We start from the raw sequence: 24,512 nt of genomic DNA, 5'->3' as shown, positions 1-24,512 counted from the left end.
ATCCTGCCTGTCTTGCCAATACTACAAGCAGCGCTGACTGGCTGGGAGAAAGAACTTTGGCAACTTCTCCGTCTACGCTACCTTTGGAGGATCTCCAAAGGCTGAATGAAAAATTTCTCCAGCGTGAGTAACCTTTGGTTCGCTCCCAGTTGACCTTGTGAATCTTCATTTTTTTTATGAATGCAATCTTGATTGAAGTAAACGCCTGTGCTATACATCTGCTGTCCATGTTGTGCTTCAGTTTGCATCGTTGGCGCTGCTGAGCCCCAGCCAAGTAGCTGAACTGACACTGAGCTCCGGAGCGTTGAACAACACCAATCAGATCGTCGCTGTGTTTGACCGCCTGGAGAATGGCAATGCTTTCAAGAACGTGGAGGAGTTCTGACGACTCTAACCGCATCTCCTGAGGCAAGTCAATGAGTCAAAGTGTCTGACAGAGGTCCGTGGAAGCCACGAAGACTAGCCCAAAGAACGCTACTTTCACGCAGTGCCATTAACACTCCCGGTGTTTTATCCCTGCAGATTCCCGATATCGCCCCCGCTGTGAGAGACGTGATGATGAACCGAACATTCGTGATCATTGAACTGAAGTTCCCGGAATTTGTGGCTCATGACTGGGAAGTGTGGTTCACCGAGAAGCTCATCCCTGTCCTCCCCAGTTTCACCGCAGAAATGCTGCTTAAGGTCACAGCTGGCAATCAACTGCACCAACTACCATGTGATGTGAGTGCCTGAATGTGGAGAAAGGATCCTTGTCGATCTTCATCGACATGCCCACCTTAACACCCTTCTGTGACTTTCTGTTGCAGCGTTGAGGGAATGGGAGATGTTTTCTACAAAATGACATTCACCAGGAGGCAGGAGATAACCAGGGTTCTGGTGGAGCACCTGAAGCAATTTGCCGTCCGATTCAACAGTCCAGGTAGACCTTCCAGGACGTGCTTTCCCGGCACCTCTATGTTGCCGGGTGGCGTGCGTTGCTGGTTTTGTTTATGCTGACATGTCAGGGTTTTTGTGTGTCTGCTTCATAGCAGCGCACCGACACAGGCTGATCTTCTTCCACCCCTATTTTGAAAAACAGATTGCAGAAGGACATCGGAAACGATGCTGAGTGGCTTGACATCAACTTGGGTCTATTCTCCACGGTGGCCAATTACACAGACCTCAAGGAGCTGAACATCAGTGGGGTAAATAACCTATTTTTATTATGTTTCTCCTTTCACACAGCTTTAAGGTAACCTTTGAATGGAAGTGATTTTTGGTTGTTTCTTTTTTTTTATGTCTTTGGAAAGACCGCAAGTCACCAACAGTCATGCGTTATTTGCTTTGTGTATGGGTTTTGTTCACCTTAGCTGGCAGCTTTGGAATCCCTGTCACCTGACCAGAAAGCAGAGCTCCTGTTGGATCCGTCCACCGGTGCTCTTGAAAATGTGACCGTGGTGAAGGAGGTGTTGAGCAGCATCCTGAGAGCCCCAGATGAGAAGCAGCTAGATAAATTCTTTGAAACGTTCGTGGAGGTCAGCAAGGAGGTGAGTCTTTTTTCAACTTATCCCCCCTTTTTAATGCAATTTATCTATAATGGCTTAGACCCAGAATGTGCTGCTTGCGAGCAAGCAGGTTGTTCTAGAGGGTCCTATCGTGGTGCTGAATGTGTCTCTTCCCCCACCCTCCCCTCTCAGGAAAACATCGCCTACATCACAAACGCGGACGTCCGGGACGCAATACTGAACCTGACTTTGACGGCTCTGGCTCCCAAATTCCCTCTCTTTCCAAACCAGTGACTATGAGCTGTGGTTCCAAATTAATCTCGTGGTCCTGCTGGCCAGCTTCCGTCCTTCAGTTTTGGTGGTGATCCCCGCCAACCTCACCTGCGACTCTTACGATGCAATGTAAACAATCCGGCTCCCTTGGTTTCTTGTCTTTATTCAGTGAGTAGACGTAAATGTTGAGCTTTTCCATTTTTGCACGTCTCCACAGATTGAAAGGCCTGGACAACGCTTTGGTGGTTCTCCCATCTGCAGTTGGAGCGGAGCTGAAGTCAAGCATAGACGAACTTCGACAGTCACCACCAGAAGGTATGGCCTGACCAGCTCTCTTCAAATACGTAAAGATCGCAGTGTTGTTCTTTGGTCAACCAAAAGAGTTCTTACCAAATGCAAGTGAATGTAAGCAATTTGCAAGTGGCCTCCCATTGACAGAAATCTTGTTTGTCTTGGTTTTCTCCTCAGGCTGCACGCCTCCTCGTCCTGTGGGTTTCGTAAGTACTTCATTATCGTACATAGGTTATGGGTACAGTTCAAGCCCATTAGAAGCTGTACGTGATGGTTTTCTTATATTTTCTTGCCTTGTCTTCCTTCTCACCAGTGCAAAGAGACAATAGTGGATGGTGAGTCAGATCACAGGATGCTAGTTTGCGATTGATAGATTTTCATCAGTTTGTGATAAAATCATGAGATGGCTAGTAAATTCTAGACCTCATCTTTTGTTTTTTTATGTTTGTTTGCTTTGCAGAGGTGAAGCTGTGTAGTGGTGTCAACAGGTGAGTATCGGTTTGGTGCCTGCTGAGAACAGAGATAGGCTTTAAAGTGGTGACAATGGATAACATGGTTTTGTCCCTTGCAGTGGTCGACCCGGGAGCCAGCCTCCTTCCTCGGATCAGCTGTGCAACTTCACCATCTCTAATTATGCCTGCTCATCGGTAAGTCTTCCATGAACGGTGCACCTGAATGCCTGTATTTGCAAAGAGTCCTGGTTCTCTGACTGCACGAATCTGTCCACTCTTTTAAAGGACGCATCATCCCTGTCCTCTGATGCTCTCGTCACGCTGCTGACTTGCAAAGTGCCGAGCAGCATGAACAGCAGCGCAGAGACGTGGAAGCTTTTTTTCCAGAAAGTCGCGGGAGTTCTGGAGGTTGCTCTGTCAGCGTACTCCAACAATGTGAGTGACACCCCGGCTTGCTGGAACAGGAGATGAAGTGCTGTCTCTGGGCTCTACATTGAGATATGTCCCTTTGCTTTCACAGAACCTCAGTGGCCATCAGGCTGAGTCCAGTATTCTCGATGCCATCGGAGAGGTGAAAGTCAACAACTTCAGCGCCGCTCAACTGACAGATGTCAGCTTCATTAGCGACTGGTTCCAGGGAAGGCTGAGACCATTCTTGCCAGCGGTCTCCAGGGACTTCCTGTCCTGCCTTAGCTCCAAGAACTTCAGTTGCGACACCTACCAAGTTGTGTAAGTATCTTCAGTGCTCTGTAAATCCCGAAGTGGTAGTCAGGGGAGTGGAGTTGTGCAATCCTTAACGGCCGACGATCTCTCCCGAAATAGGGTGCAGGCTCTCAGTCGTCAAGCGTCCCTCATGGAGGTGGGGCAACAACGGGTCGTCTTCACTGAATTTGTCAATCCCTTCCTCTCGAGAGATGACCTACCAGGTACTTTAAGCCCTGTCAATGTCTTGAGTTGCCACCCGTCATGCTGTAGTTCCTTAGGCATCCTTCAGCGTCTCGGCTTGTCATGGGTGTTTCGCCAGTTCAGTGGTGTTCTGTCTAATTCCCCCAATGTTCAATCCAGATCCTGCCTGTCTTGCCAATACTACAAGCAGCGCTGACTGGCTGGAGAAGAACTTTGGCAACTTCTCCGTCTACGCCGCCTTGGAGGATCTCCAAAGGCTGAATGAAAATTTCTCCAGCGTGAGTAACCTTTGGTTCGCTCCAGTTGACCTTGTGAATCTTCATTTTTTTTATGAATGCAATCTTGATTTGAAGTAAACGCCTGTGCTATACCATCTGCTGTCCATGTTGTGCTTCAGTTTGCATCGTTGGCGCTGCTGAGCCCCAGCCAAGTAGCTGAACTGACACTGAGCTCCGGAGCGTTGAACAACACCAATCAGATCGTCGCTGTGTTTGACCGCCTGGAGAATGGCAATGCTTTCAAGAACGTGGAGGAGTTTCTGACGACTCTAACCGCATCTCCTGAGGCAAGTCAATGAGTCAAAGTGTCTGACAGAGGTCGCGTGGAAGCCATGAAGACTAGCCCAAAGAACGCTACTTTCACGCAGTGCCATTAACACTCCCGGTGTTTTATCCCTGCAGATTCCCGATATCGCCCCCGCTGTGAGAGACGTGATGATGAACCGAACATTCGTGATCATTGAACTGAAGTTCCCGGAATTTGTGGCTCATGACTGGGAAGTGTGGTTCACCGAGAAGCTCATCCCTGTCCTCCCCAGTTTCACCGCAGAAATGCTGCTTAAGGTCACAGCTGGCATCAACTGCACCAACTACCATGTGATGTGAGTGCCTGAATGTGGAGAAAGGATCCTTGTCGATCTTCATCGACATGCCCACCTTAACACCCTTCTGTGACTTTCTGTTGCAGCGTTGAGGGAATGGGAGATGTTTTCTACAAAATGACATTCACCAGGAGGCAGGAGATAACCAGGGTTCTGGTGGAGCACCTGAAGCAATTTGCCGTCCGATTCAACAGTCCAGGTAGACCTTCCAGGACGTGCTTTCCCGGCACCTCTATGTTGCCGGGTGGCGTGCGTTGCTGGTTTTGTTTATGCTGACATGTCAGGGTTTTTGTGTGTCTGCTTCATAGCAGCGCACCGACACAGGCTGATCTTCTTCCACCCCTATTTTGAAAAACAGATTGCAGAAAGGACATCGGAAACGATGCTGAGTGGCTTGACATCAACTTGGGTCTATTCTCCACGGTGGCCAATTACACAGACCTCAAGGAGCTGAACATCAGTGGGGTAAATAACCTATTTTTATTATGTTTCTCCTTTCACACAGCTTTAAGGTAACCTTTGAATGGAAGTGATTTTTGGTTGTTTCTTTTTTTTTTATGTCTTTGGGAAGACCGCAAGTCACCAACAGTCATGCGTTATTTGCTTTGTGTATGGGTTTTGTTCACCTTAGCTGGCAGCTTTGGAATCCCTGTCACCTGACCAGAAAGCAGAGCTCCTGTTGGATCCGTCCACCGGTGCTCTTGAAAATGTGACCGTGGTGAAGGAGGTGTTGAGCAGCATCCTGAGAGCCCCAGATGAGAAGCAGCTAGAGAAATTCTTTGAAACGTTCGTGGAGGTCAGCAAGGAGGTGAGTCTTTTTTCAACTTATCCCCCCTTTTTAATGCAATTTATCTATAATGGCTTAGACCCAGAATGTGCTGCTTGCGAGCAAGCAGGTTGTTCTAGAGGGTCCTATCGTGGTGCTGAATGTGTCTCTTCCCCCACCCTCCCCTCTCAGGAAAACATCGCCTACATCACAAACGCGGACGTCCGGGACGCAATACTGAACCTGACTTTGACGGCTCTGGCTCCCAAATTCCCTCTCTTCCAAACCAGTGACTATGAGCTGTGGTTCCAAATTAATCTCGTGGTCCTGCTGGCCAGCTTCCGTCCTTCAGTTTTGGTGGTGATCCCCGCCAACCTCACCTGCGACTCTTACGATGCAATGTAAACAATCCGGCTCCCTTGGTTTCTTGTCTTTATTCAGTGAGTAGACGTAAATGTTGAGCTTTTCCATTTTTGCACGTCTCCACAGATTGAAAGGCCTGGACAACGCTTTGGTGGTTCTCCCATCTGCAGTTGGAGCGGAGCTGAAGTCAAGCATAGACGAACTTCGACAGTCACCACCAGAAGGTATGGCCTGACCAGCTCTCTTCAAATACGTAAAGATCGCAGTGTTGTTCTTTGGTCAACCAAAAGAGTTCTTACCAAATGCAAGTGAATGTAAGCAATTTGCAAGTGGCCTGCCATTGACAGAAATCTTGTTTGTCTTGGTTTTCTCCTCAGGCTGCACGCCTCCTCGTCCTGTGGGTTTCGTAAGTACTTCATTATCGTACATAGGTTATGGGTACAGTTCAAGCCCATTAGAAGCTGTACGTGATGGTTTTCTTATATTTTCTTGCCTTGTCTTCCTTCTCACCAGTGCAAAGAGACAATAGTGGATGGTGAGTCAGATCACAGGATGCTAGTTTGCGATTGATAGATTTTCATCAGTTTGTGATAAAATCATGAGATGGCTAGTAAATTCTAGACCTCATCTTTTGTTTTTTTATGTTTGTTTGCTTTGCAGAGGTGAAGCTGTGTAGTGGTGTCAACAGGTGAGTATCGGTTTGGTGCCTGCTGAGAACAGAGATAGGCTTTAAAGTGGTGACAATGGATAACATGGTTTTGTCCCTTGCAGTGGTCGACCCGGGAGCCAGCCTCCTTCCTCGGATCAGCTGTGCAACTTCACCATCCCTAATTATGCCTGCTCATCGGTAAGTCTTCCATGAACGGTGCACCTGAATGCCTGTATTTGCAAAGAGTCCTGGTTCTCTGACTGCACGAATCTGTCCACTCTTTTAAAGGACGCATCATCCCTGTCCTCTGATGCTCTCGTCACGCTGCTGACTTGCAAAGTGCCGAGCAGCATGAACAGCAGCGCAGAGACGTGGAAGCTTTTTTTCCAGAAAGTCGCGGGAGTTCTGGAGGTTGCTCTGTCAGCGTACTCCAACAATGTGAGTGACACCCCGGCTTGATGGAACAGGAGATGAAGTGCTGTCTCTGGGCTCTACATTGAGATATGTCCCTTTGCTTTCACAGAACCTCAGTGGCCATCAGGCTGAGTCCAGTATTCTCGATGCCATCGGAGAGGTGAAAGTCAACAACTTCAGCGCCGCTCAACTGACAGATGTCAGCTTCATTAGCGACTGGTTCCAGGGAAGGCTGAGACCATTCTTGCCAGCGGTCTCCAGGGACTTCCTGTCCTGCCTTAGCTCCAAGAACTTCAGTTGCGACACCTACCAAGTTGTGTAAGTATCTTCAGTGCTCTGTAAATCCCGAAGTGGTAGTCAGGGGAGTGGAGTTGTGCAATCCTTAACGGCCGACGATCTCTCCCGAAATAGGGTGCAGGCTCTCAGTCGTCAAGCGTCCCTCATGGAGGTGGGGCAACAACGGGTCGTCTTCACTGAATTTGTCAATCCCTTCCTCTCGAGAGATGACCTACCAGGTACTTTAAGCCCTGTCAATGTCTTGAGTTGCCACCCTTCATGCTGTAGTTCCTTAGGCATCCTTCAGCGTCTCGGCTTGTCATGGGTGTTTCGCCAGTTCAGTGGTGTTCTGTCTAATTCCCCCAATGTTCAATCCAGATCCTGCCTGTCTTGCCAATACTACAAGCAGCGCTGACTGGCTGGAGAAGAACTTTGGCAACTTCTCCGTCTACGCTACCTTGGAGGATCTCCAAAGGCTGAATGAAAATTTCTCCAGCGTGAGTAACCTTTGGTTCGCTCCAATTGACCTTGTGAATCGTCATTTTTTTTATGAATGCAATCTTGATTTGAAGTAAACGCCTGTGCTATACCATCTGCTGTCCATGTTGTGCTTCAGTTTGCATCGTTGGCGCTGCTGAGCCCCAGCCAAGTAGCTGAACTGACACTGAGCTCCGGAGCGTTGAACAACACCAATCAGATCGTCGCTGTGTTTGACCGCCTGGAGAATGGCAATGCTTTCAAGAACGTGGAGGAGTTTCTGACGACTCTAACCGCATCTCCTGAGGCAAGTCAATGAGTCAAAGTGTCTGACAGAGGTCGCGTGGAAGCCACGAAGACTAGCCCAAAGAACGCTACTTTCACGCAGTGCCATTAACACTCCCGGTGTTTTATCCCTGCAGATTCCCGATATCGCCCCCGCTGTGAGAGACGTGATGATGAACCGAACATTCGTGATCATTGAACTGAAGTTCCCGGAATTTGTGGCTCATGACTGGGAAGTGTGGTTCACCGAGAAGCTCATCCCTGTCCTCCCCAGTTTCACCGCAGAAATGCTGCTTAAGGTCACAGCTGGCATCAACTGCACCAACTACCATGTGATGTGAGTCAGTCTAGATATAATTTTTTTTTAAATGCTTTGTTTTAAAACTAGCTCCTTCAGTACAATAGTAACCTTTTTTAGTTGGTTATCTACTCAGGCCTATGAGTAATTTTGATAGTTTAAATGTTCTGCTTATTGCTTTCTTCTCATTCAGATATTTTTTTTTTTTTTTTGAGTGGTTATTTCACAAATTGTATTTCAGTTTGTTTGCTTTTTTCAAATTTTTCCTCATTTTTATATAAAGATAATCTGCTATCTTATAATTGTTAAATTATGTGTTATATGGTAGTTATTTATTAAAGAGGTATCAAGAGAATCAGGATGTTAATAACTCATGTTTTTTTACAGTGTCAGAGGACTGAATGTGGCTTATTTACAAGTACCTGTCGAAAGAAGAGAGGAACTTGCTACAAATCTAGTAGTTTACCTCAGACAGTCTCTTCACCAGATCAGTCAGCTTGGTATGTCTCCTTGCATCATTCACATTTGAATTTTGTTTTAAATAACTGTGCCTGCTAAATGGATCCGTGTAAATGTATGTCAACACTTAGCATTATTGTTTTCACAATAACTTAAACGATGCAAATTTCAACAATGCAGTTTTTTTTTTTTTTCAAAATTCTGTAGCCTGCAAACAGGGTGTCCAAAATGACACTGACTGGCTGGTTCTGAACCTTGGTCAGTTTTTCACCTATGTGCCTTATTCTGACTTGGCAGAATTCAACATCTCTAGGGTAAATCAGAATTCAAATTATTCTTGCATCCAAAAATTCTATGTGCAGTTGTGATCTTGAATTTAGAGTGGATGTTTCATTCTCTAACAGAAGTAACAGTGCATTTTCTTACTACGCAGGAAGCCGTGTTTGGCTCTCTAACTGGTGAACAGAAGGTGGAGCGAATCTTGACACCAGATCTGGTGGATGACGAGTCTGCTGTTAGAGAATTGTTTGGATCTGTTGTAAACTCTCCAGACCAGAACCAGTTGGATGATTTTTTTAAGAAATTGATCCGCATATCTTCACAGGTGGGAATGTTTTTGTGCTGATTTTGATGTTTTGTCGTTTGTTTTAGGGCTGTAATGATATTAGACTTTACATATCATGGTTATTGTGACCATAAGGCCATTGTGATATCTGTAGTAACCTTGGGGGTGGGGGGGGGGATATCAGTCAAAACATTATTTGTTTGAGTTTTTCTTTTTCACCCAACAAACATAAGAATACTGATAAATGCAGGGCACGAGACTATGGCTTTCCCCACCTTCTTTGAAGCTTCTATTAAAAATGATGGAGAAAATTTTGTCAAGTTCAACAGTATGATGAATAAATATTAATGGGATGCTAATGGGAGCTTTATTCATAAAATTAGAAAAGTAGGTGTTTGGTTTTGGCAGATTAGATCTGCTACACTGCTGCTGCTGCTGCAAAGCAAGTAGGCTTGCTTTGGCTAAATGCACATATAAAATAAAAGGAAACATGCTGCTGCTGCTAGAAAGACAGGAAGATCCCCCTGTAGCAGATCTAGGCAGGTGGTGCTGGGGAGGTGGTGGGCTAGGATAAGGATATATTTTAACTAATGTCACCTGGGAGCTCAACCAGGTACTGGCACTGGAGTATTAACATGTGGTGTATATTAAGAGAACTGTTCAGTTTAAACATTGCAGTTATCACTAAGACTGGTACCTCGTCACACAATAAAATAACACAATATCGATAATTGTTGCTTTGAATATCAAAGTTATCATCAATGCCGGTATATCGCGACATCGCTAGTTTTTTCAATTTATTCTTTTCACCAAATAAATGGTGTTTCAGATATTCAAAATAAATGTATTATTTTGTAGTATTCTCTACATTCACCAAGCCTATGATGATTATCTTTACATTATAAATATACTTTATTCTAATGAAAATACCTAAGATGGCTTGAAGAACACAGATAAACGTTGCATTGTTTATTGTCTTCATATTTCCCCATTCAAAATGTCTGGACAGCTAAGGTGATGTGGACTGAATATATTTGTCCATATAAGGGATTTCCTGGAACATCACAAGTTTTGTCTTTTCCATATTCCATATTTCCATCTTTTCAAGAGTATATGTGACATTTCAGTGCTGTGTGCTGTTTGTTTTCAGAGAAACGTGTCAAGCATCAGCACTGCTGTGAGCAGCATAATTTTGAACATGACATTGATGGACCTGGCGAACAGATTTGAAACCTTCGATCCGCAGACGTTTGCTTTATGGTTCCAGACGTACCTGCACGTTTTCCTCCCTGGGATTGGTCCAGATAGCCTTTCTGTCATCCCCAGGACCATCAGCTGCGATTCTTACAGAGAAATGTGAGCAATGGCTGCTTTTCTATGGCAGACACCTTTCATTCACAAAAAGTCTGCATCTAATTTTTGTTTGCACTGATTTTAAGGCTATGTTGAGCAACTATTTTGAACCAAGGTTTGTCTTTGTGTAGTTCAGCCATCAATGAGATGGCCAGGGTCAGTCAATCATTTGTAGGGCATTCACTTTGTGAGAATCATTACAGTGTGCATTTGCACCTTGAAAACTCATACAATACACAGGTGTAAATAGTGAGGTTTGTTTGGACACGATGTCATCAGAGTGAATTTTAACCTTTCCAGCACACGGACTAGTGTCCACGATAAACTCTGGAATGAATGAAAGAAACCCAGGTTATGAAATGCTACTTATTAACTAATTAATTAACTTTAATGTTCTGATCTCATTATAAAAAGACATTTTCCACTTTGTCAATGCTTGTGCTTGAAACACTTTATTTTGGAGCTCCCTGATTTCAAAGTAAACAGCCACTGTTCTGATTGACTGGTGCCTTTGCAAGAGAAATGATCAACTGAAATGTCTGTAGTAAATAGGATTAAATTGACTAGTTCCTAAAAGATAATCAAGTCTCCAGATGATTACTAATATTTTTTGTGTGTGTGTGTGTTTATTTGATACATGTCTGTTCTGGGTTATACAGAGATGTAGTTTCTAAACAGCAATGTCTGTGGACCTTTGTGTTTGACAAATGTTTGTAGTTCATCCAGTCATTGATTTATTCCTGTGTTTGTAGTGTGAAAGGCTGTGATAACGTTTTCAGCAGTCTCACACCGATTCAGACAGAGTACGTCTACAGTTTCACACGAGACTATCTCTCCCATCAGCCCAGCCAAGGTAACGTGTGTGTGTGTGTGTGTGTGTGTGTCTATTAGGATAAACAAGTGTTCAAATATCGCATTTCTGATCCTTTCAGGAGATTCTTGTGTGCTGAATACTAACAGTGACTCTGATTGGCTTCTGAAAAACTTTGGACGGTTCCGCTTCATCGCCAAATTTACTGACTTTACCAGTTTGAAGAGAGACTTTAATGGGGTAAGAAGACAGACGGCAGATTGTGTGTGGTTATAACTCTCTCACACATTCAGACACACACTTTTACTACACTTTCAAATGAACACTTTATTGGCACGACTGCATATCTGATACATACAGTACAACATTTCAAAAGAGTTATTGCTAAAACAAGTAATGACAAGAAGAATCACTATGCAATATAACATTTTATTTAAAGTTTTAAGTATAAAGCATTATAAAGGAATTCATAATGTCATTATAATGGATTATGTTTTCATAAATAATTGTAACCAAAGTTAAAATGCATTGCAATTTTTAATGAATTTAATTAATAAAGGCATAACAATGAAAAGATAAATATTCTAATGTAATATAACTGGGCTTACAGTTACTCATGCGAGCATATAACAAGTGCATTATGATGTTTAATTAACACTTTAAATTATTAGATAATAATTTTGTATATTTGGTTTACATATATTTTTTATTAATAATGTTTTTATTAATTATGTATTAAAATAGGAATATAACAAATATATTTAAAAAATGCTGAGTAATGAATTAAATTTAGAAAAAAAAAACATAACTAAATAATTATATATAAAACATGAAGAAAAAAACTTGGATGGATAGTTTTGATGACATTGATTAGTAGTTGGATTCTGAAAGATGAATTTAGCTGTAATTGCTGTGTGATTATTTCTTCTGCAGTAACTCCTTCATTTGATCCGTTCTCTCTCTCAGTTGTTTTCTCTGTCTCTCGGTCAGGTCGAGGTGGCAGAGCTTCTGACCGTGTCTCAGCTGGCTGGGCTTTGCTCCGACCCGTCCCGGCTCAGTGGACCAGCGGATGTTCACACAGTGATGAATGAGCTTCAAACGCAAACGCTTTCAGAGTTTTTCGATGTTCTTTCTCCAAACATCCAAGTACGTTGTGGATTTGTTCTCTGCAGCTGTGAATATCCTCATCATTTGTTATCATCCTCCTGCCTCAATCTTGTCTTGGTCTTCCGTGCAGGTGAATGAGCTGGGCTACCCTGCAGAGGTGAAGCGAGCCTTCCTGCAGACAGTGTTTGTGCGAGGAGATCTGTCGTCTCCTTCGGTCAGTGATGCTGAGCTGTCAGTCTGGCTCACGGTTCGACTCAGGCCACTGCTGTCCACTTTGAGCTCAGCAGATGCTTCGGTGTATTTTGACATCATAAGGGCTCGTGGCTGCAGCGTCCAACAGGAGGCGTAAGTGTTCATTAAAGTCAAAGTCAATTTATAGCCATTTTTAGTGCATCGCATGGCAGCGGTAAACATGGACAATAAACACTGTGTGTGTGTGTGTGTGTGTGTGTTTGTATTGCAGCGTCAATGTGCTGGACTCTCAAAGGACGTCTCTGGATGGAAACACACAACGTCAGATCTATAACAACATCCAACAGCTACTCACAGGTCACACACATCGGAAATCTTTGTTTTTGCTAATTTCACAGCATTCATTTTTCTTAAATACAATTAAATAAAAAAAAATTGTTAATGACTTAATAATAAAAGATGAACCGATCACATGCATTTGGAAAGCATCTGCCAAATGCATAAATATAAATGTACTTTCATTTTCTAGTACATGAATAAATAATGTTTCCATTAGTTAATAAGATTCCAGTAATTAATGCTGGTTAATGCATGAGCAATACATTTGTTACGTTTAATAAAACTCTTCGCTGTTGTTAGTTCATGTCAGCTCAGGCTCATTAAATGATATTAACAGATAAAATGATTTTAATAATGTACAAGTACATATTGTTTTAAATGACATGATTCTGATAATGTAGAAGTAAATGTTGAAATTAAAAAACTACAATTAATTAATGTTATAAATGTATTTTTCATTGTAAGTTCATGTTGACTAATGTATTTAACTAATATTAACAAATGGAGTCTTATTGTAAAGTGCTGCCATAATGCGTTAGATTCAGTATGTAGTGTGTTCACTCTTGGCAAACAAGTAAACATTATTAGAGAATTGTATTTGGGGTCAAATTTTTGCTTTTTTGCTTTTTGTTTTCAAGAACAGTACAACTTAGGTAAAAGCTGAGTTTTTCAATATTGTTTTTATATAAAATGATTGGTTTGTTTGATTGCTGATTAATTGCAGACGCTCCTCTTCGCTGTTATGTCCGGGGCAGTTTCTACCTCTTCCTCAAGTCTTTCTTCCTCCAGTTTGGATTTCCAGACCTCAACACCTTCCAGTCTCTGATCCCTGCGGACAGGAGGCCTGAGGTACATCAGCGCTCCTCTAATGCTGGACCTCGTTCCATCGCAGTCGCTCTGATCTGTGTGTTTCCTCCTGCAGCTGCTGAGCTCCATCTCTACAGCCGAGCTGAGCCAGTTCCTGAACGCACCTCAGACGCTCGGAGACGGCTCGGGACTCTGCCATCTGCTCGGCCAGTACAACCAGACCGCACGCTATCTGGAGACGGTAGGTTTAAGTAAAATCTGAACATGTGAAATCCATCGTACACTGCACTTAACAAGGTATCGAGGCAGATTTAGTAAAAGTTTAAACATTGTATTATGTGCGTGACGGTGGAAGAGACTGGAGCGCAGTGGCTAAGTGCACACGTGCCGTGTAAAGGTAGCTGCCTGATGAGTACCCTCAGTGCACTACTTGCTTTGAGCACAAACATGGTGTATTAATATTGTTTTGAAGGAGGTCTCTGCAGTTGAGAGTCTCTGTGTTAAGCGGTCCATCTCCCTGTGTCCTGCAGGAGCCGCTGGGATCTGTGGGTTTGGCCCGGCAGGTGTTGTCCTGCGTCTGGCCTGGAGCTCTGAAGCTGGACGTCCAGTCCGAGGTGGATCAGTGGTTCGAGCATCGACTCGTGCGATACCTGCCTCTGCTCAGCTGGCAGCTCATCAGTCCCACACAGCTCCGCAGCGCCAGCTGTCTGCCCTACAGGAAACTGTGAGCGCTCACACATCACTAAACACCTCCACAGAGAGGACTCACATTATACTAACCAGCCGTCTGTGTGTGTGTGTGTGTGTGTGTAGTGTTTCAGTTCTCGGAAACAACTACAACTTCTCCAGAACTGACTTCACCCCAGAGGATGTGTACAGCTCAGTGAAGGTGTATCTCTCAAATGGTAAGAATACTGTATGCACTTTGTATTTATATTTCATTGGACAAGTAAAGTCACCCGGAACATTAATATCTCCTGACCCAGAGAGAGCAGATCTCATGGATGGATCTGAAACCGCTTCACAAACAGTCTTTTCAGACATGCAGTATTTCTGTATTGGAAACATTCAAATAATCATGGATAAACGTTTTTATAGTTTGAATAGAAATACTGATGTCTATAAACAGTAAATCACCTTCTGAAGAGTAACTTGACACTTCTTATAAAGATTGTGTTGATTACATTGTAATGCCAGTGGGTGGCGACAAGTGATTGTTAAAAATGTGTTTGTCATTGAATCATTCATTCATTTGTTTATCTATCCAGACTCGTTCAGCTGTGTGTGTGTGTGTGTGTGTGTGTGTGTGTGTGTGTGTGCACAGGTGGCTCACCGCGCTGCTATAACACCTCCGATCCTCAGCTGAACTCCACAGATTGGCTTGTGAGCTACATTGGCATCTTCATCAGATTCGTCAACCTGTCTGACCTCAACTCCTTCGTGTCGTCTGACCAGGTATCAAGCGCACTACGTCTGTCCCCTGGTGGAGTTTGGGATCCACGCCACTTTCACTTTGTGCTTGATTATTTCATGTCCCAACACTCTTGGATGAGAACTGTTTAATGGTGATATTGTCTTCTGCTTTAGCACTGAAATTGAATTTGCCTCATATTTGAAGATTGTGCATCACTGATTCTGTTGTTTTCCTGTTTTTTACTTTGATTGTGCTTCAACAAAACCTGTAATGTATAAAGCAGTATAGTACTAAATGTGACTTGACTTGAGCACGTCTTGTGTTTCTATAGATTGGTGTGTTCTTGGAGAACCCGGAGAACCTTCAGCTGCTCAATGGCACCGTAACCATCCAGTCCAGCGTAGCTATCTACTATGTGACACAGCTGTACAATCAGAACCCGTCCTTCAACCCCATCAGGTGCGCAGCTGGTCTGGTCAAATCACAACTGATCAGAGCATCTGTAAAGCCTGAATCTAGCCTACAGCTGCACGTGTGTTTGTGTTACAGGCTGCCAGGTCAGTTCCTGTGTGCAGTCCCTTCATTTGCATTAGAGCTTTTAGGAGGCGCAGACAGTTTGGTGCTCATCCAGCGGATCAACGTGTTCTGTAATGGAACCGAGAGCCCTGAGGTAATCAATCAGTCAATTGGTCAGTCAGTCAGTCAGTCAGTCAGTCTCATTTGACCTGCTTCATCTTGGTTTCAGATCACCTCTGCTCTCGCAGCCAATCTCCCTTCGCTTTCCTCCTCCACCATCCAGCTGCTCGGCAGTCAGAGCGTGGGCCTGACGGAGGCTCAGATAAGCTCCGCCTCCTCTGATGTCATCAAGGGCGCGCTCTCGACCCTCAGCGCCGTCGACGGCTGGAATCAGGGCCAAGCTAACGCCGTCATACAGACTCTCATCAAGTCTGACTTTCCAGTGAGTCTAAATAACTCTTCCAGCTGCATTTCTGAGAGTTGGAGCTGAACAGCACTATATCAAAACTGTTAACTGACATAGACATATTGTCTTATTTTTGTACAACATTTTGAGTAATTAAACCAGTGAACTTCGGTGTGTTTTTCAGTTGAACACCGGCTCCTCGCTGCTGTCTCTCGGGACGCTCGTCAAAGGCGTTCCAGCAGAAACCATCTCCAGCATTGAACCTTCAGAGCTCCTGGCCATATCCCAAAATCCCACATTCCTCAGCAACATCCTCTCAGCACCAGAAATCCTGCAGCTGGTTTATGTCACGAAGGCATGTGTCTAGCCAAGTAATGGTCAGCTCTATATGTGATATCTGAACCTTCTCTCAGATCCTCTCATCCGTTTCCTCCTCAGATCGTGTCTATAGATGAAACTAAAGTCATCGAGAACGTTCCGGACGTGTTGGCTGGCTTGATCCCGCGTGTCTTGTTGATCCCTCAGGAGTCTGTGAACATCACACTGATCAACCAGAAGCAATGGACACAGGAGCAGGTGCTGACATTTCTCCTCTTCTGCTGTGTTTATTAACACGGTTGTAATGATGATTGAAGAGGAAAAACCATGTAAAACCATCTGTTAATTTTAGTGGTAGCAAGTTAGAGGAACAACTACTATGCAGCTTGATAATAGTGTCCTTGTTATGAAGAGTTACTCTATTACGTGAACTTCCAATGAACATGTTTATTGTTATTACCTAACTTCAACAAAAATGAATAAATAGTGTAACAAATGGATTGCTTATCGTTAGTTAATGCGTTAACTAAGTTTGCTAATTGGAGCCTACAGTTAAGTGTCTTTAAAAACCCTTATTTGAAATTGTCAGAGACTGAATAATAAAAATATACGTGAGAAATGATTTAATTTTGACAAATTGCATAGAAACCTTTTTAGTCTTTCCAGAAGTGTAGAAACTTTGCGTGCACATCCTGAATAAGAAGTGATCCCAATATTTCAAGAGGAATTAAAGAGTTGAGTTAGTGTTTCAATGATCTTGATGTGTTTGTGTGTTTATACCTCTGTGGTGTGGCAGGCCGTGATGCTGTTCGGCTCCGTGGCGAGTGTCAGTGAGGACACTGAGGAGTAAGTGACTCTTCACACTTCTGCTCTCTCTCACACACACACACACACACACACACACACACACACACACACACACACGCAGCAGGTGTTGCATCAGTGTGTTTGTCTCCCTCTGCAGGCTGTCTGAGGAGCTGCTGCAGGGCTTCACCTGCACGTCTGTCCGGACGCTGGCCGAGCCCAAGGTCAAGCAGCTGGTCAAAGCCTGCAGACGACGGCCAGGACGGCAGAAGGTCCAGCTGAAGGAGAGTCAGGTACACACCTTACTTACTGCACCTCACTCAGGACTTACATCTGCATCTGTCTGGTTTACCATTAAACTCTGTAATTGTTGTTTTCAAGCTGATGTGCATGTACAACTATATGAAAGATGAGCCTTCGCCAAGCTTCGCAGATTTACCTTCAGACATCCTGCTTTACTACAAGTGAGTACCTTGCAAAGTTGAATTATCCAAGATAGAAAACAGACGAGATTGCTATCATGCCAAATCTCAGCTGAGCAGAAGAGCCGTTTCACTTCTTCACATACTCCCATCATTCAGATAAAACACACGCTTAGCAGTGCAATATCTGTCATATTTACTTGAGCGTGTCGTGCTCTTGGACGACAGACTCCACCACGAGTGACGAGAGTTAGAAATGATCATAACTGAAGTACACACATTACAATAAAAAGTGACAAGATACTAAAATTCCTCTTCTTGAATGAGTGGCCTTTTATTTCATTTATGGGTGTTTGACTATTTTGCTTTATTCTTGATACCTAACTTCTCTCTTTCAGAGTGTTTGTTTGATTTTGTTGTCATCTGTGATTCCGTTCGCTCGTGGTAATTTGTTGATGTTTGTCGCTCAGCTATGAGAAGGTGGAGGAGGCGAACTGCCGCTCGTATTTCAGCGCTGTGGGCACGGCAGATTTCTCCGTTCTTTCCAGTGTCCTTGACAAACAGAAGACTCTGTTCAACAACGCACAGAGCTGTCTGGTGAGCAGCTCACACACACACACACTCACACACACTTTGCTGACTCTTGTTAACGTGTGTATGTTGTTGTAGGGTATTTCGGATCAAAGGCTGAGCAAGGATCACGTGGAGGTTCTGGGTAACCTGACCTGCACTCTCGACGCCGTCTACATCCAGAACTCTGACCCAGCCATCATTGAAAGCCTGAAGAAGTGTCACGATCTGTCCGACACTCAGATCAGCGCTGTGCAATCACTGCTGCTCTCGGGAGAGACTGTCTATGGGTGAGAAAAATCATGCAAAGAGCTCTTTGTTTACAGTTGCTTGATCATCAGAATTATTGCACTGAACTGCACATGTGATATAAAACAAACTTCAGAAAAGGGTTTATTGCAATGTATTATATAACATGTTTGTGAAATAATGCGTTTAAGGCTGTCTGTTTAGTGTAAAGCACTCTGCTGTATTTCAGGAACTCTTCTGCTTGGGATCAGCAGACGCTGGAGAACCTCGACACCCTGCCGCTGTACTTCACTGACGACTTCTGGAGCCGCTTCAGCACGGTACAGACTCGCTCCCTCTCTCAGGCGTTCCAGCTGTGTCAACTCATGCTTTATTTATGTGTTGTGTGTGTGTGTGTGTGTGTGACAGCCTCTGAAGAGGAGCTACATGAAGGTGTTCATGCCATTCCTGAGGACCAGAAACACAGAGAAGCCGAAACTAAAGAATCTCTTTAAGAATTGCAACGCTGAGTTAGACGCTCGAAGCAGAATCAGGCGCTCTGCAGGTAAAACACACACACGCAATGAATTATAAAAGATGATAATATATCGCAAGTCATATAATTTATCCTTAAGATATATTTTGTGTAATTAAATTGATAATACGTTATATTTAAATAATATAATCTGCAAGCAGCAATGATGTAGATGACCAGAGATGGATATGTTTAATAACGTTTGACCAGTATGTGATCAAAAGACTTGAAATTTGGTGAATACTTTAAGAGCACAGAGATGATGACAGGTTTCAGGTTTGGTTTTAATACATCAAATCTTGAGAACATACAGCTGGATTTACTGCCTGCCATCTACGCCACCAGTTTTGGTATTTAATTGGCCTTTTACATTCAAAACCAAAATTATTTAAGTAAATCAGTGTGGATAATACCTTGGAAGGCATATGGAGTTCAGACAATCATAGGAATACATAGAGACATGAATCTGCTGTTGATTATTGTGTCCGAAAGCCAATCAGAGGAAGAAGTAGAAGAAGAATGGAGTGTTTCATAGCTCTCACAGGATTGTGTGACTGTTGTTGTTTGTGTCGGTCAGACTGCACCGCGGGAAACATCACAGAAGCCACCATCGCAGACGCCTCGTTCCCGTTCGGATACACCGTGGCCCAGTTCGACGCCTGTCTGAGCGCCAGGGTCCTCAGAGATAACCTGGCCGCCGTCTCGGAGAAAGTGGACGACAACGACTTCCAGAGAATCATTCTGAGCAAGCTGAAGCAGGTGAGTGAGCTGTGATCCAGAGGGACTCGGCCGGTCGCTGTGTGACGCTGATGAACGCAGATTACATTTACATTTAGTCGTTTGGCAGATGCTTTTACACAAAACCACTTACAAAGTAGAAGCAAACAGACCAACAACAGAGTAGCAATATACAAGTGCTGTGATTCAGTTAGTCTAGCTCTAATGCAAGGATTTTTTATATTATATATATATATATATATGGCTAAAGACTAGGAAAGTCGTTCCAGCAGCTGGGGAAAGTCCAGGAAAAGGACAGTGAGAGAGATTTTATGCCTCTTTGGGATGAACCCTGAGGCGTTTTTCACTTGGTGGTGTGTAGGCATGAGCAGCTATTGGCAATAAGTGCACACTGATGAAGAGAGGTGAAGGCATGGGCTTTTTTGGCTCATTGAAGACAACCCTCACTGCTGCATTCGGGATCAGTTGCAGAGGCTTGACAGTACATGCAGGAAGAGCCAGGAGAGCATTACAATAGTCCAGTCTGGAGAGAACAAGAGCTTGGACAAGAAGTTGGGTGGCTTGCTCTGACAGGAAGGGTCTAATCTTCCTAATGTTGTATAAGGCAAACCTGCAATGTGAGCAGCTACCATCGGGTCATCAGGCTGGAATGAGAAGTAAAGTTGGGTGTCATCAGTGTAGCAGTGATAAGAAAAGCCATGCTTCTGAATGACAGATCCTAATGATGTCATGTAGATGGAGAAGAGAAGTGGTCCAAGCACTGAGCCTTGGACGTTGTCTTCCAGGTGTATCCGGCGGGACTCTCTGACAGCACACTGCAGCTGCTCGCATCTGTCTCACGACAAGCCACGGTGGACGAGATCAGGACCTGGAGCATCACCAGCATCGACGCGCTGACCGCACTGATGGACTCACACAACGGAGGATGGGACAAAGACAAGGTGTGTGTATTTCTGTGACTAAAACTACCTTAACTACAGTACTTGAATTCCCTGCTGAGAAAAAATGCTAAAAACTAAGCTGGTTGTCTGCTCATACCTGGGTTTGGCCATTTTAGCTGGTCCTTGTTACATTTACCTACTATTGTAATAACAATAAATCATTCATAATTACATTCAAGTAACCATAAGACAAACCATAATCCTAACCCTAACTATATAGTAAGGACATGGAGTTAATGAATATTACTCAGCACGTATGTACTCTGTGTGTGTGTGTGTGTGTGTGCGTGTGTGTGTGTTGTAGAGTAAGGAGGTGATCCTCAGGTATCTGAGTGTGCCCGGTCACACTTTAGGCACTAATGAGCTGAACATCATCGGCTCGAACATCTGTGCACTGAACATCTCAACACTTCAGAGCGTTACAGCGAGAGACCTGAGGTACTACACACACTCAGACCCTCGCTTACACACTCGTTTACCAGCTCCATTAATTCAATCAATCATTCATATCTCTCTCTGCTCGTGTGCAGCAATGCAGAAGTTCTGGATCTGTCCTCGTGCTCCTTTGAGCAGAAATCAGTTCTGTACAGCACTGCCAACTCCTCGTTCAGAGCTCAGCGCAGCAACAGCCCGATTTACTTCCACCTCATCAGCCCTTACCTCGGTAAGACACACACACTCACACTCACACACACACGCACACACTCACACACACACACACACACACACAAACTCACACACACACACACTCAAACACACACACACACACTCAAACACACACGCACACTCACACACTCAAACACACACACACACTCAAACACACACACACACACACACACACACACACGCATGCACGCACGCACGCACGCGCACACACACACACACACACACACACACGCACACTCACACACTCAAACACACACTCACACACACACACACACACACGCACACTCACACACTCAAACACACACACACACACACGCATGCACGCACGCGCACACACACACATATTTCCAGCTTAAACTGTCCTAAATCTTACCTTATTTGGAGCACAGACTAAAGACTTTACTTTTAAAAATGCAAGACTTTACATATACTGCACTACATTTTACATTTATTTTACAAGATAAAACCTAAAGCTGCTAGAAATTTAAATCTACAAAACTAAAGATGATTTCAAAATTTGAGACTGATATCTTTAACATGAGCTTTAAGTAAACCTTTAATTCCGTGCAGTACCAAACCATTCCAGTAGGCTCCAGTGGTGAGCCATTTCAGGAAAAACTCATAGCCCTTTATGAACTGGGCAATCTGAACCATACATTTCAGTTTTTAAAATAATATTGCAATAGTTGATTTTAATTCAACCTTAAAACAGCATAAAGATCATGCAGAAAGCAGCCAGACGTGCTTCATAGTTCGCATTTGAGACATGATGAGATTCTGTTTTAGACAGAAAACAAGAATGGATATCATCCTTTGTACTATTACATGAAACCTAACCAAAGGATCTGTTGAAGTTTGCATGTTTTTACATGTGCATCGCTGTTTCTTAATAAAGCGCGTGTGTGTGTGTGTGTGTGTGTGTGTGTAGGTGGTGCTCCGGTTGAGGACGTGAGGGCTTTGGCCTCTTCTAACATCACTATGGACATCAGCACCTTCAGAAGCCTCAGTGTACCTGTGGTGACGGTAACACACACTCTCTCTCACACACACACACACACGCGTTCCTCTCAGTGTGGATGTGAGTGTGACTGTATGCCGTGTGTGTTTCAGGGTCTGAGTGTGTCTGATGTGCGTGCGCTCATGGGTTCAACCGTGGCCGATCTGAAGGTGTTTGAGAATGACTCTGTGGTTCAGGCATGGATCTCCTCACAGCCGCAGTCTCAGTTAGACACGCTGAACCTGGGTCTGCGTGGAGGCCGAGCCGACCTGAGCACATCCGCACCCATCACCGTCCAAAACAACAACAGCAGCAGCACCGCTAACAGCAGCACCGCTAACAACAGCAGCGCTAACAGCAGCAGCATCACCGGCAGCGGCACGCAGTCAGCGGCTCCTGGCCAATCAGCTGCAGCGACTGTCACTGCACAGGGTAAAGCCACACCCACTCTCTGTGATCCACTGAGATTCATCATCACACCTGTGTGTGATCAGCAGAGCACTAATGGTGTGTGTGTGTGTGTGTGTGTGTGTGTGTGTTTCAGGATCTGCATCAGCTCTTCGTCTCGGTCCAGGCCTGTGGCTCGTCCTGGCCTGTGTGTGGCTTCTGACCTTCACATGATAGATGATATGACGTACTTAATCAAAAATCTATGAACTCATCATCAGAAATCCGTTAGATTAACACAAGTGCTCCATTGGATCAATAATGTAGCATCAAATATATATCGGAGCAATATTAAATAGAATATCAGTAATTCACTTTAGTTGATTTTTGTGTCTCTCTTGTGTCTTTATAGTCATATTTGTTCTGAAGTTATTTTTAATTTAATTTGTGATGATTGTATAATCTGTGAACTAATTTAAAACATAAGTCTAGTCTAATAAAAATATTTACACATTATCTGACGAAAATGAAGGAAATCACAGTTTTGTTAAATTAATATGATAGAATAGCTTATTATTTTGTGCCTTAGTAGAATATTATTTTCACATTCACTTTTACTGTAAAATCAAATCACTTTCACTTCAATAAAATCTTCATCTTTATCTGCATCATAGAATTCCTGATAAGTGTGATTCAATTACTAAAATAACTACTGTTATTCTGTGTGTGTGTTTTTTTGCCCTTAACCATATAGTGTGTGTGTGTGTGTGTGGGTGTGGGGGTGTCTGTGTGTGTGTGGGTGTGGGGGTGTATGTGTGTGTGTGTGTGTGTGTGTGTGTGTGTGTGTGTGTGTGTCTATAGTATCATACCCTTTTTTCACATTTTATGTTGCTGCTTTATGTTAAACTGCTTTAAAAAGTCCACATCAATCTACTCTCCATACACCATAATGGTAAAGCAAAAAAAAATTAAATAAATAATTTAAATTCATTATTTCAAAAAATTAATTAAAATAATGAGTGAAGTTGACCAGTGGCAAATTCAATTGAATTGGTATGACTGGGAATCACACACATCTTAATAAAAGGTCTAACAGCTGAAAATGGATATCAGATAAGAGGTCAAAGGAACTGCGTGAAGAGCTCAGAAACAGGTTTGTGTCAAGCCACACATCAAGAGAACAGTTCAGGAAAACAATTCTGCTTCATTAAAGGTTCAGAAGTATGAAGTCTCTGTTACTCTTGCTGGAAGAAGTTAAAATAACCAGGAGTGTTCCTAGAGCTGGCCTCCTGATCAAACTGAGCAGCTGATGGAGAAGGGCTTTAGTCAGTGTGGTGACCAAGAACCTGCTGGTCTCTCTAGTTGAGCTCCATGATCATACGGAGACAGGACAAACATCACTGCAACACTTCACTGATACAGTCCTTATGACGGTGTGGCCAAACTCAATCCTCTCTTCAGTGAACACACATGAAAACACACTTAGAGTTTACAGACAGCAGCTAAAGGACCTTCAGACTGTGAGAAGCAAGATTCTCTGCTCTGATGAAGCTGAATGCATCTCAACAGTACAGTGTGCTGAAGCAGCTGAAGGACTCGTCAGAGCAGAAGAAACGCTCAGTGCACCAACATATAGAGATAGCCTTAAAGAAAACCCAGTCCAGAGCATCCAGAAGCTCAGACTGAGCAGAAGGTTCAGCTTCCAACAGGACAATGACCCTAAACACAGCAAGAGTGGCTTATAGACAACTCTGTGAATGTCCTCGAGTGTCCCAGACACAGCCTGAGCTTGAATCCAGTTGCTCTGCTCCCCATCCACCCTGACAGAGCTTGAGAAGAGAAGAGATGAGGAGAAGAGTGACAGATAACAGCCTGATGATGAGGAGCAAAGCTTGTATCATACTCAGAAAGACGTGAGACTGTAAAGGTGCTTCAGACAAGTACTGAGTTAAGGGTATGAATACTGATAAATACTTATTCCTGTGTTTTAATTCAATTATTATTTTCATTTTCTTTTAATTATTTATTTTTTTAAATAAATTTACAAAGTTTACAATTCTGTGTTTGTTATTATGGTGTTGTCAGTGTGGAGTGCAGGTTAATGTGGATAAACGTTATTT

General features: G+C 43.6%; 1 protein-coding gene across 1 annotated transcript; it reads left to right on the top strand.

Annotated features, from left to right (window-relative positions):
* Positions 1 to 1,764: 1,764 nt before the first annotated feature.
* Positions 1,765 to 23,065, top strand: LOC113100652 (uncharacterized). Its single transcript, XM_026265275.1, has 60 exons — positions 1,765 to 1,889; positions 1,978 to 2,075; positions 2,229 to 2,257; positions 2,365 to 2,386; positions 2,512 to 2,539; positions 2,623 to 2,698; positions 2,789 to 2,938; positions 3,024 to 3,232; positions 3,326 to 3,429; positions 3,569 to 3,687; positions 3,807 to 3,974; positions 4,090 to 4,289; positions 4,376 to 4,488; positions 4,648 to 4,754; positions 4,921 to 5,097; positions 5,248 to 5,456; positions 5,545 to 5,642; positions 5,796 to 5,824; positions 5,932 to 5,953; positions 6,079 to 6,106; positions 6,190 to 6,265; positions 6,356 to 6,505; positions 6,591 to 6,799; positions 6,893 to 6,996; positions 7,136 to 7,254; positions 7,374 to 7,541; positions 7,657 to 7,856; positions 8,205 to 8,317; positions 8,484 to 8,590; positions 8,710 to 8,880; positions 9,992 to 10,197; positions 10,947 to 11,047; positions 11,127 to 11,245; positions 11,996 to 12,151; positions 12,243 to 12,457; positions 12,576 to 12,661; positions 13,368 to 13,492; positions 13,566 to 13,691; positions 13,981 to 14,174; positions 14,264 to 14,355; positions 14,775 to 14,905; positions 15,196 to 15,323; positions 15,414 to 15,534; positions 15,610 to 15,822; positions 15,971 to 16,141; positions 16,225 to 16,362; positions 16,901 to 16,950; positions 17,069 to 17,201; positions 17,290 to 17,372; positions 17,801 to 17,927; positions 18,000 to 18,190; positions 18,379 to 18,469; positions 18,558 to 18,693; positions 19,241 to 19,422; positions 20,187 to 20,342; positions 20,647 to 20,780; positions 20,873 to 21,006; positions 21,937 to 22,031; positions 22,119 to 22,437; positions 22,550 to 23,065. Exons 7-60 carry the CDS (start codon positions 2,852 to 2,854, stop codon positions 22,624 to 22,626), a joined length of 7,317 nt encoding a protein of 2,438 aa, XP_026121060.1. The 5' UTR covers positions 1,765 to 1,889; positions 1,978 to 2,075; positions 2,229 to 2,257; positions 2,365 to 2,386; positions 2,512 to 2,539; positions 2,623 to 2,698; positions 2,789 to 2,851; the 3' UTR covers positions 22,627 to 23,065.
* The last annotated feature ends 1,447 nt before the right edge of the window (positions 23,066 to 24,512 follow it).

The sequence above is a fragment of the Carassius auratus genome, unplaced genomic scaffold (genome assembly GCF_003368295.1).
Source record: "Carassius auratus strain Wakin unplaced genomic scaffold, ASM336829v1 scaf_tig00217320, whole genome shotgun sequence".
Classification (NCBI taxonomy): Eukaryota; Metazoa; Chordata; class Actinopteri; order Cypriniformes; family Cyprinidae; genus Carassius; species Carassius auratus.
The sequence above is the reverse complement of the archived record's forward strand: the minus strand, read 5'-3'. Positions and strand labels throughout refer to the sequence as shown.

Coding starts and splice junctions, on each gene's coding strand:
- LOC113100652 (XM_026265275.1), top strand. CDS start 2,852: ATGAACAGCAGCGCAGAGACGTGGAAGCTTTTTTTCCAGAAAGTCGCG. Junction 4,489..4,647: donor CGTCCGATTCAACAGTCCAG/GTAGACCTTCCA, acceptor TTTGAAAAACAG/ATTGCAGAAAGGACATCGGA. Junction 12,152..12,242: donor TTCTTTCTCCAAACATCCAA/GTACGTTGTGGA, acceptor TCTTCCGTGCAG/GTGAATGAGCTGGGCTACCC.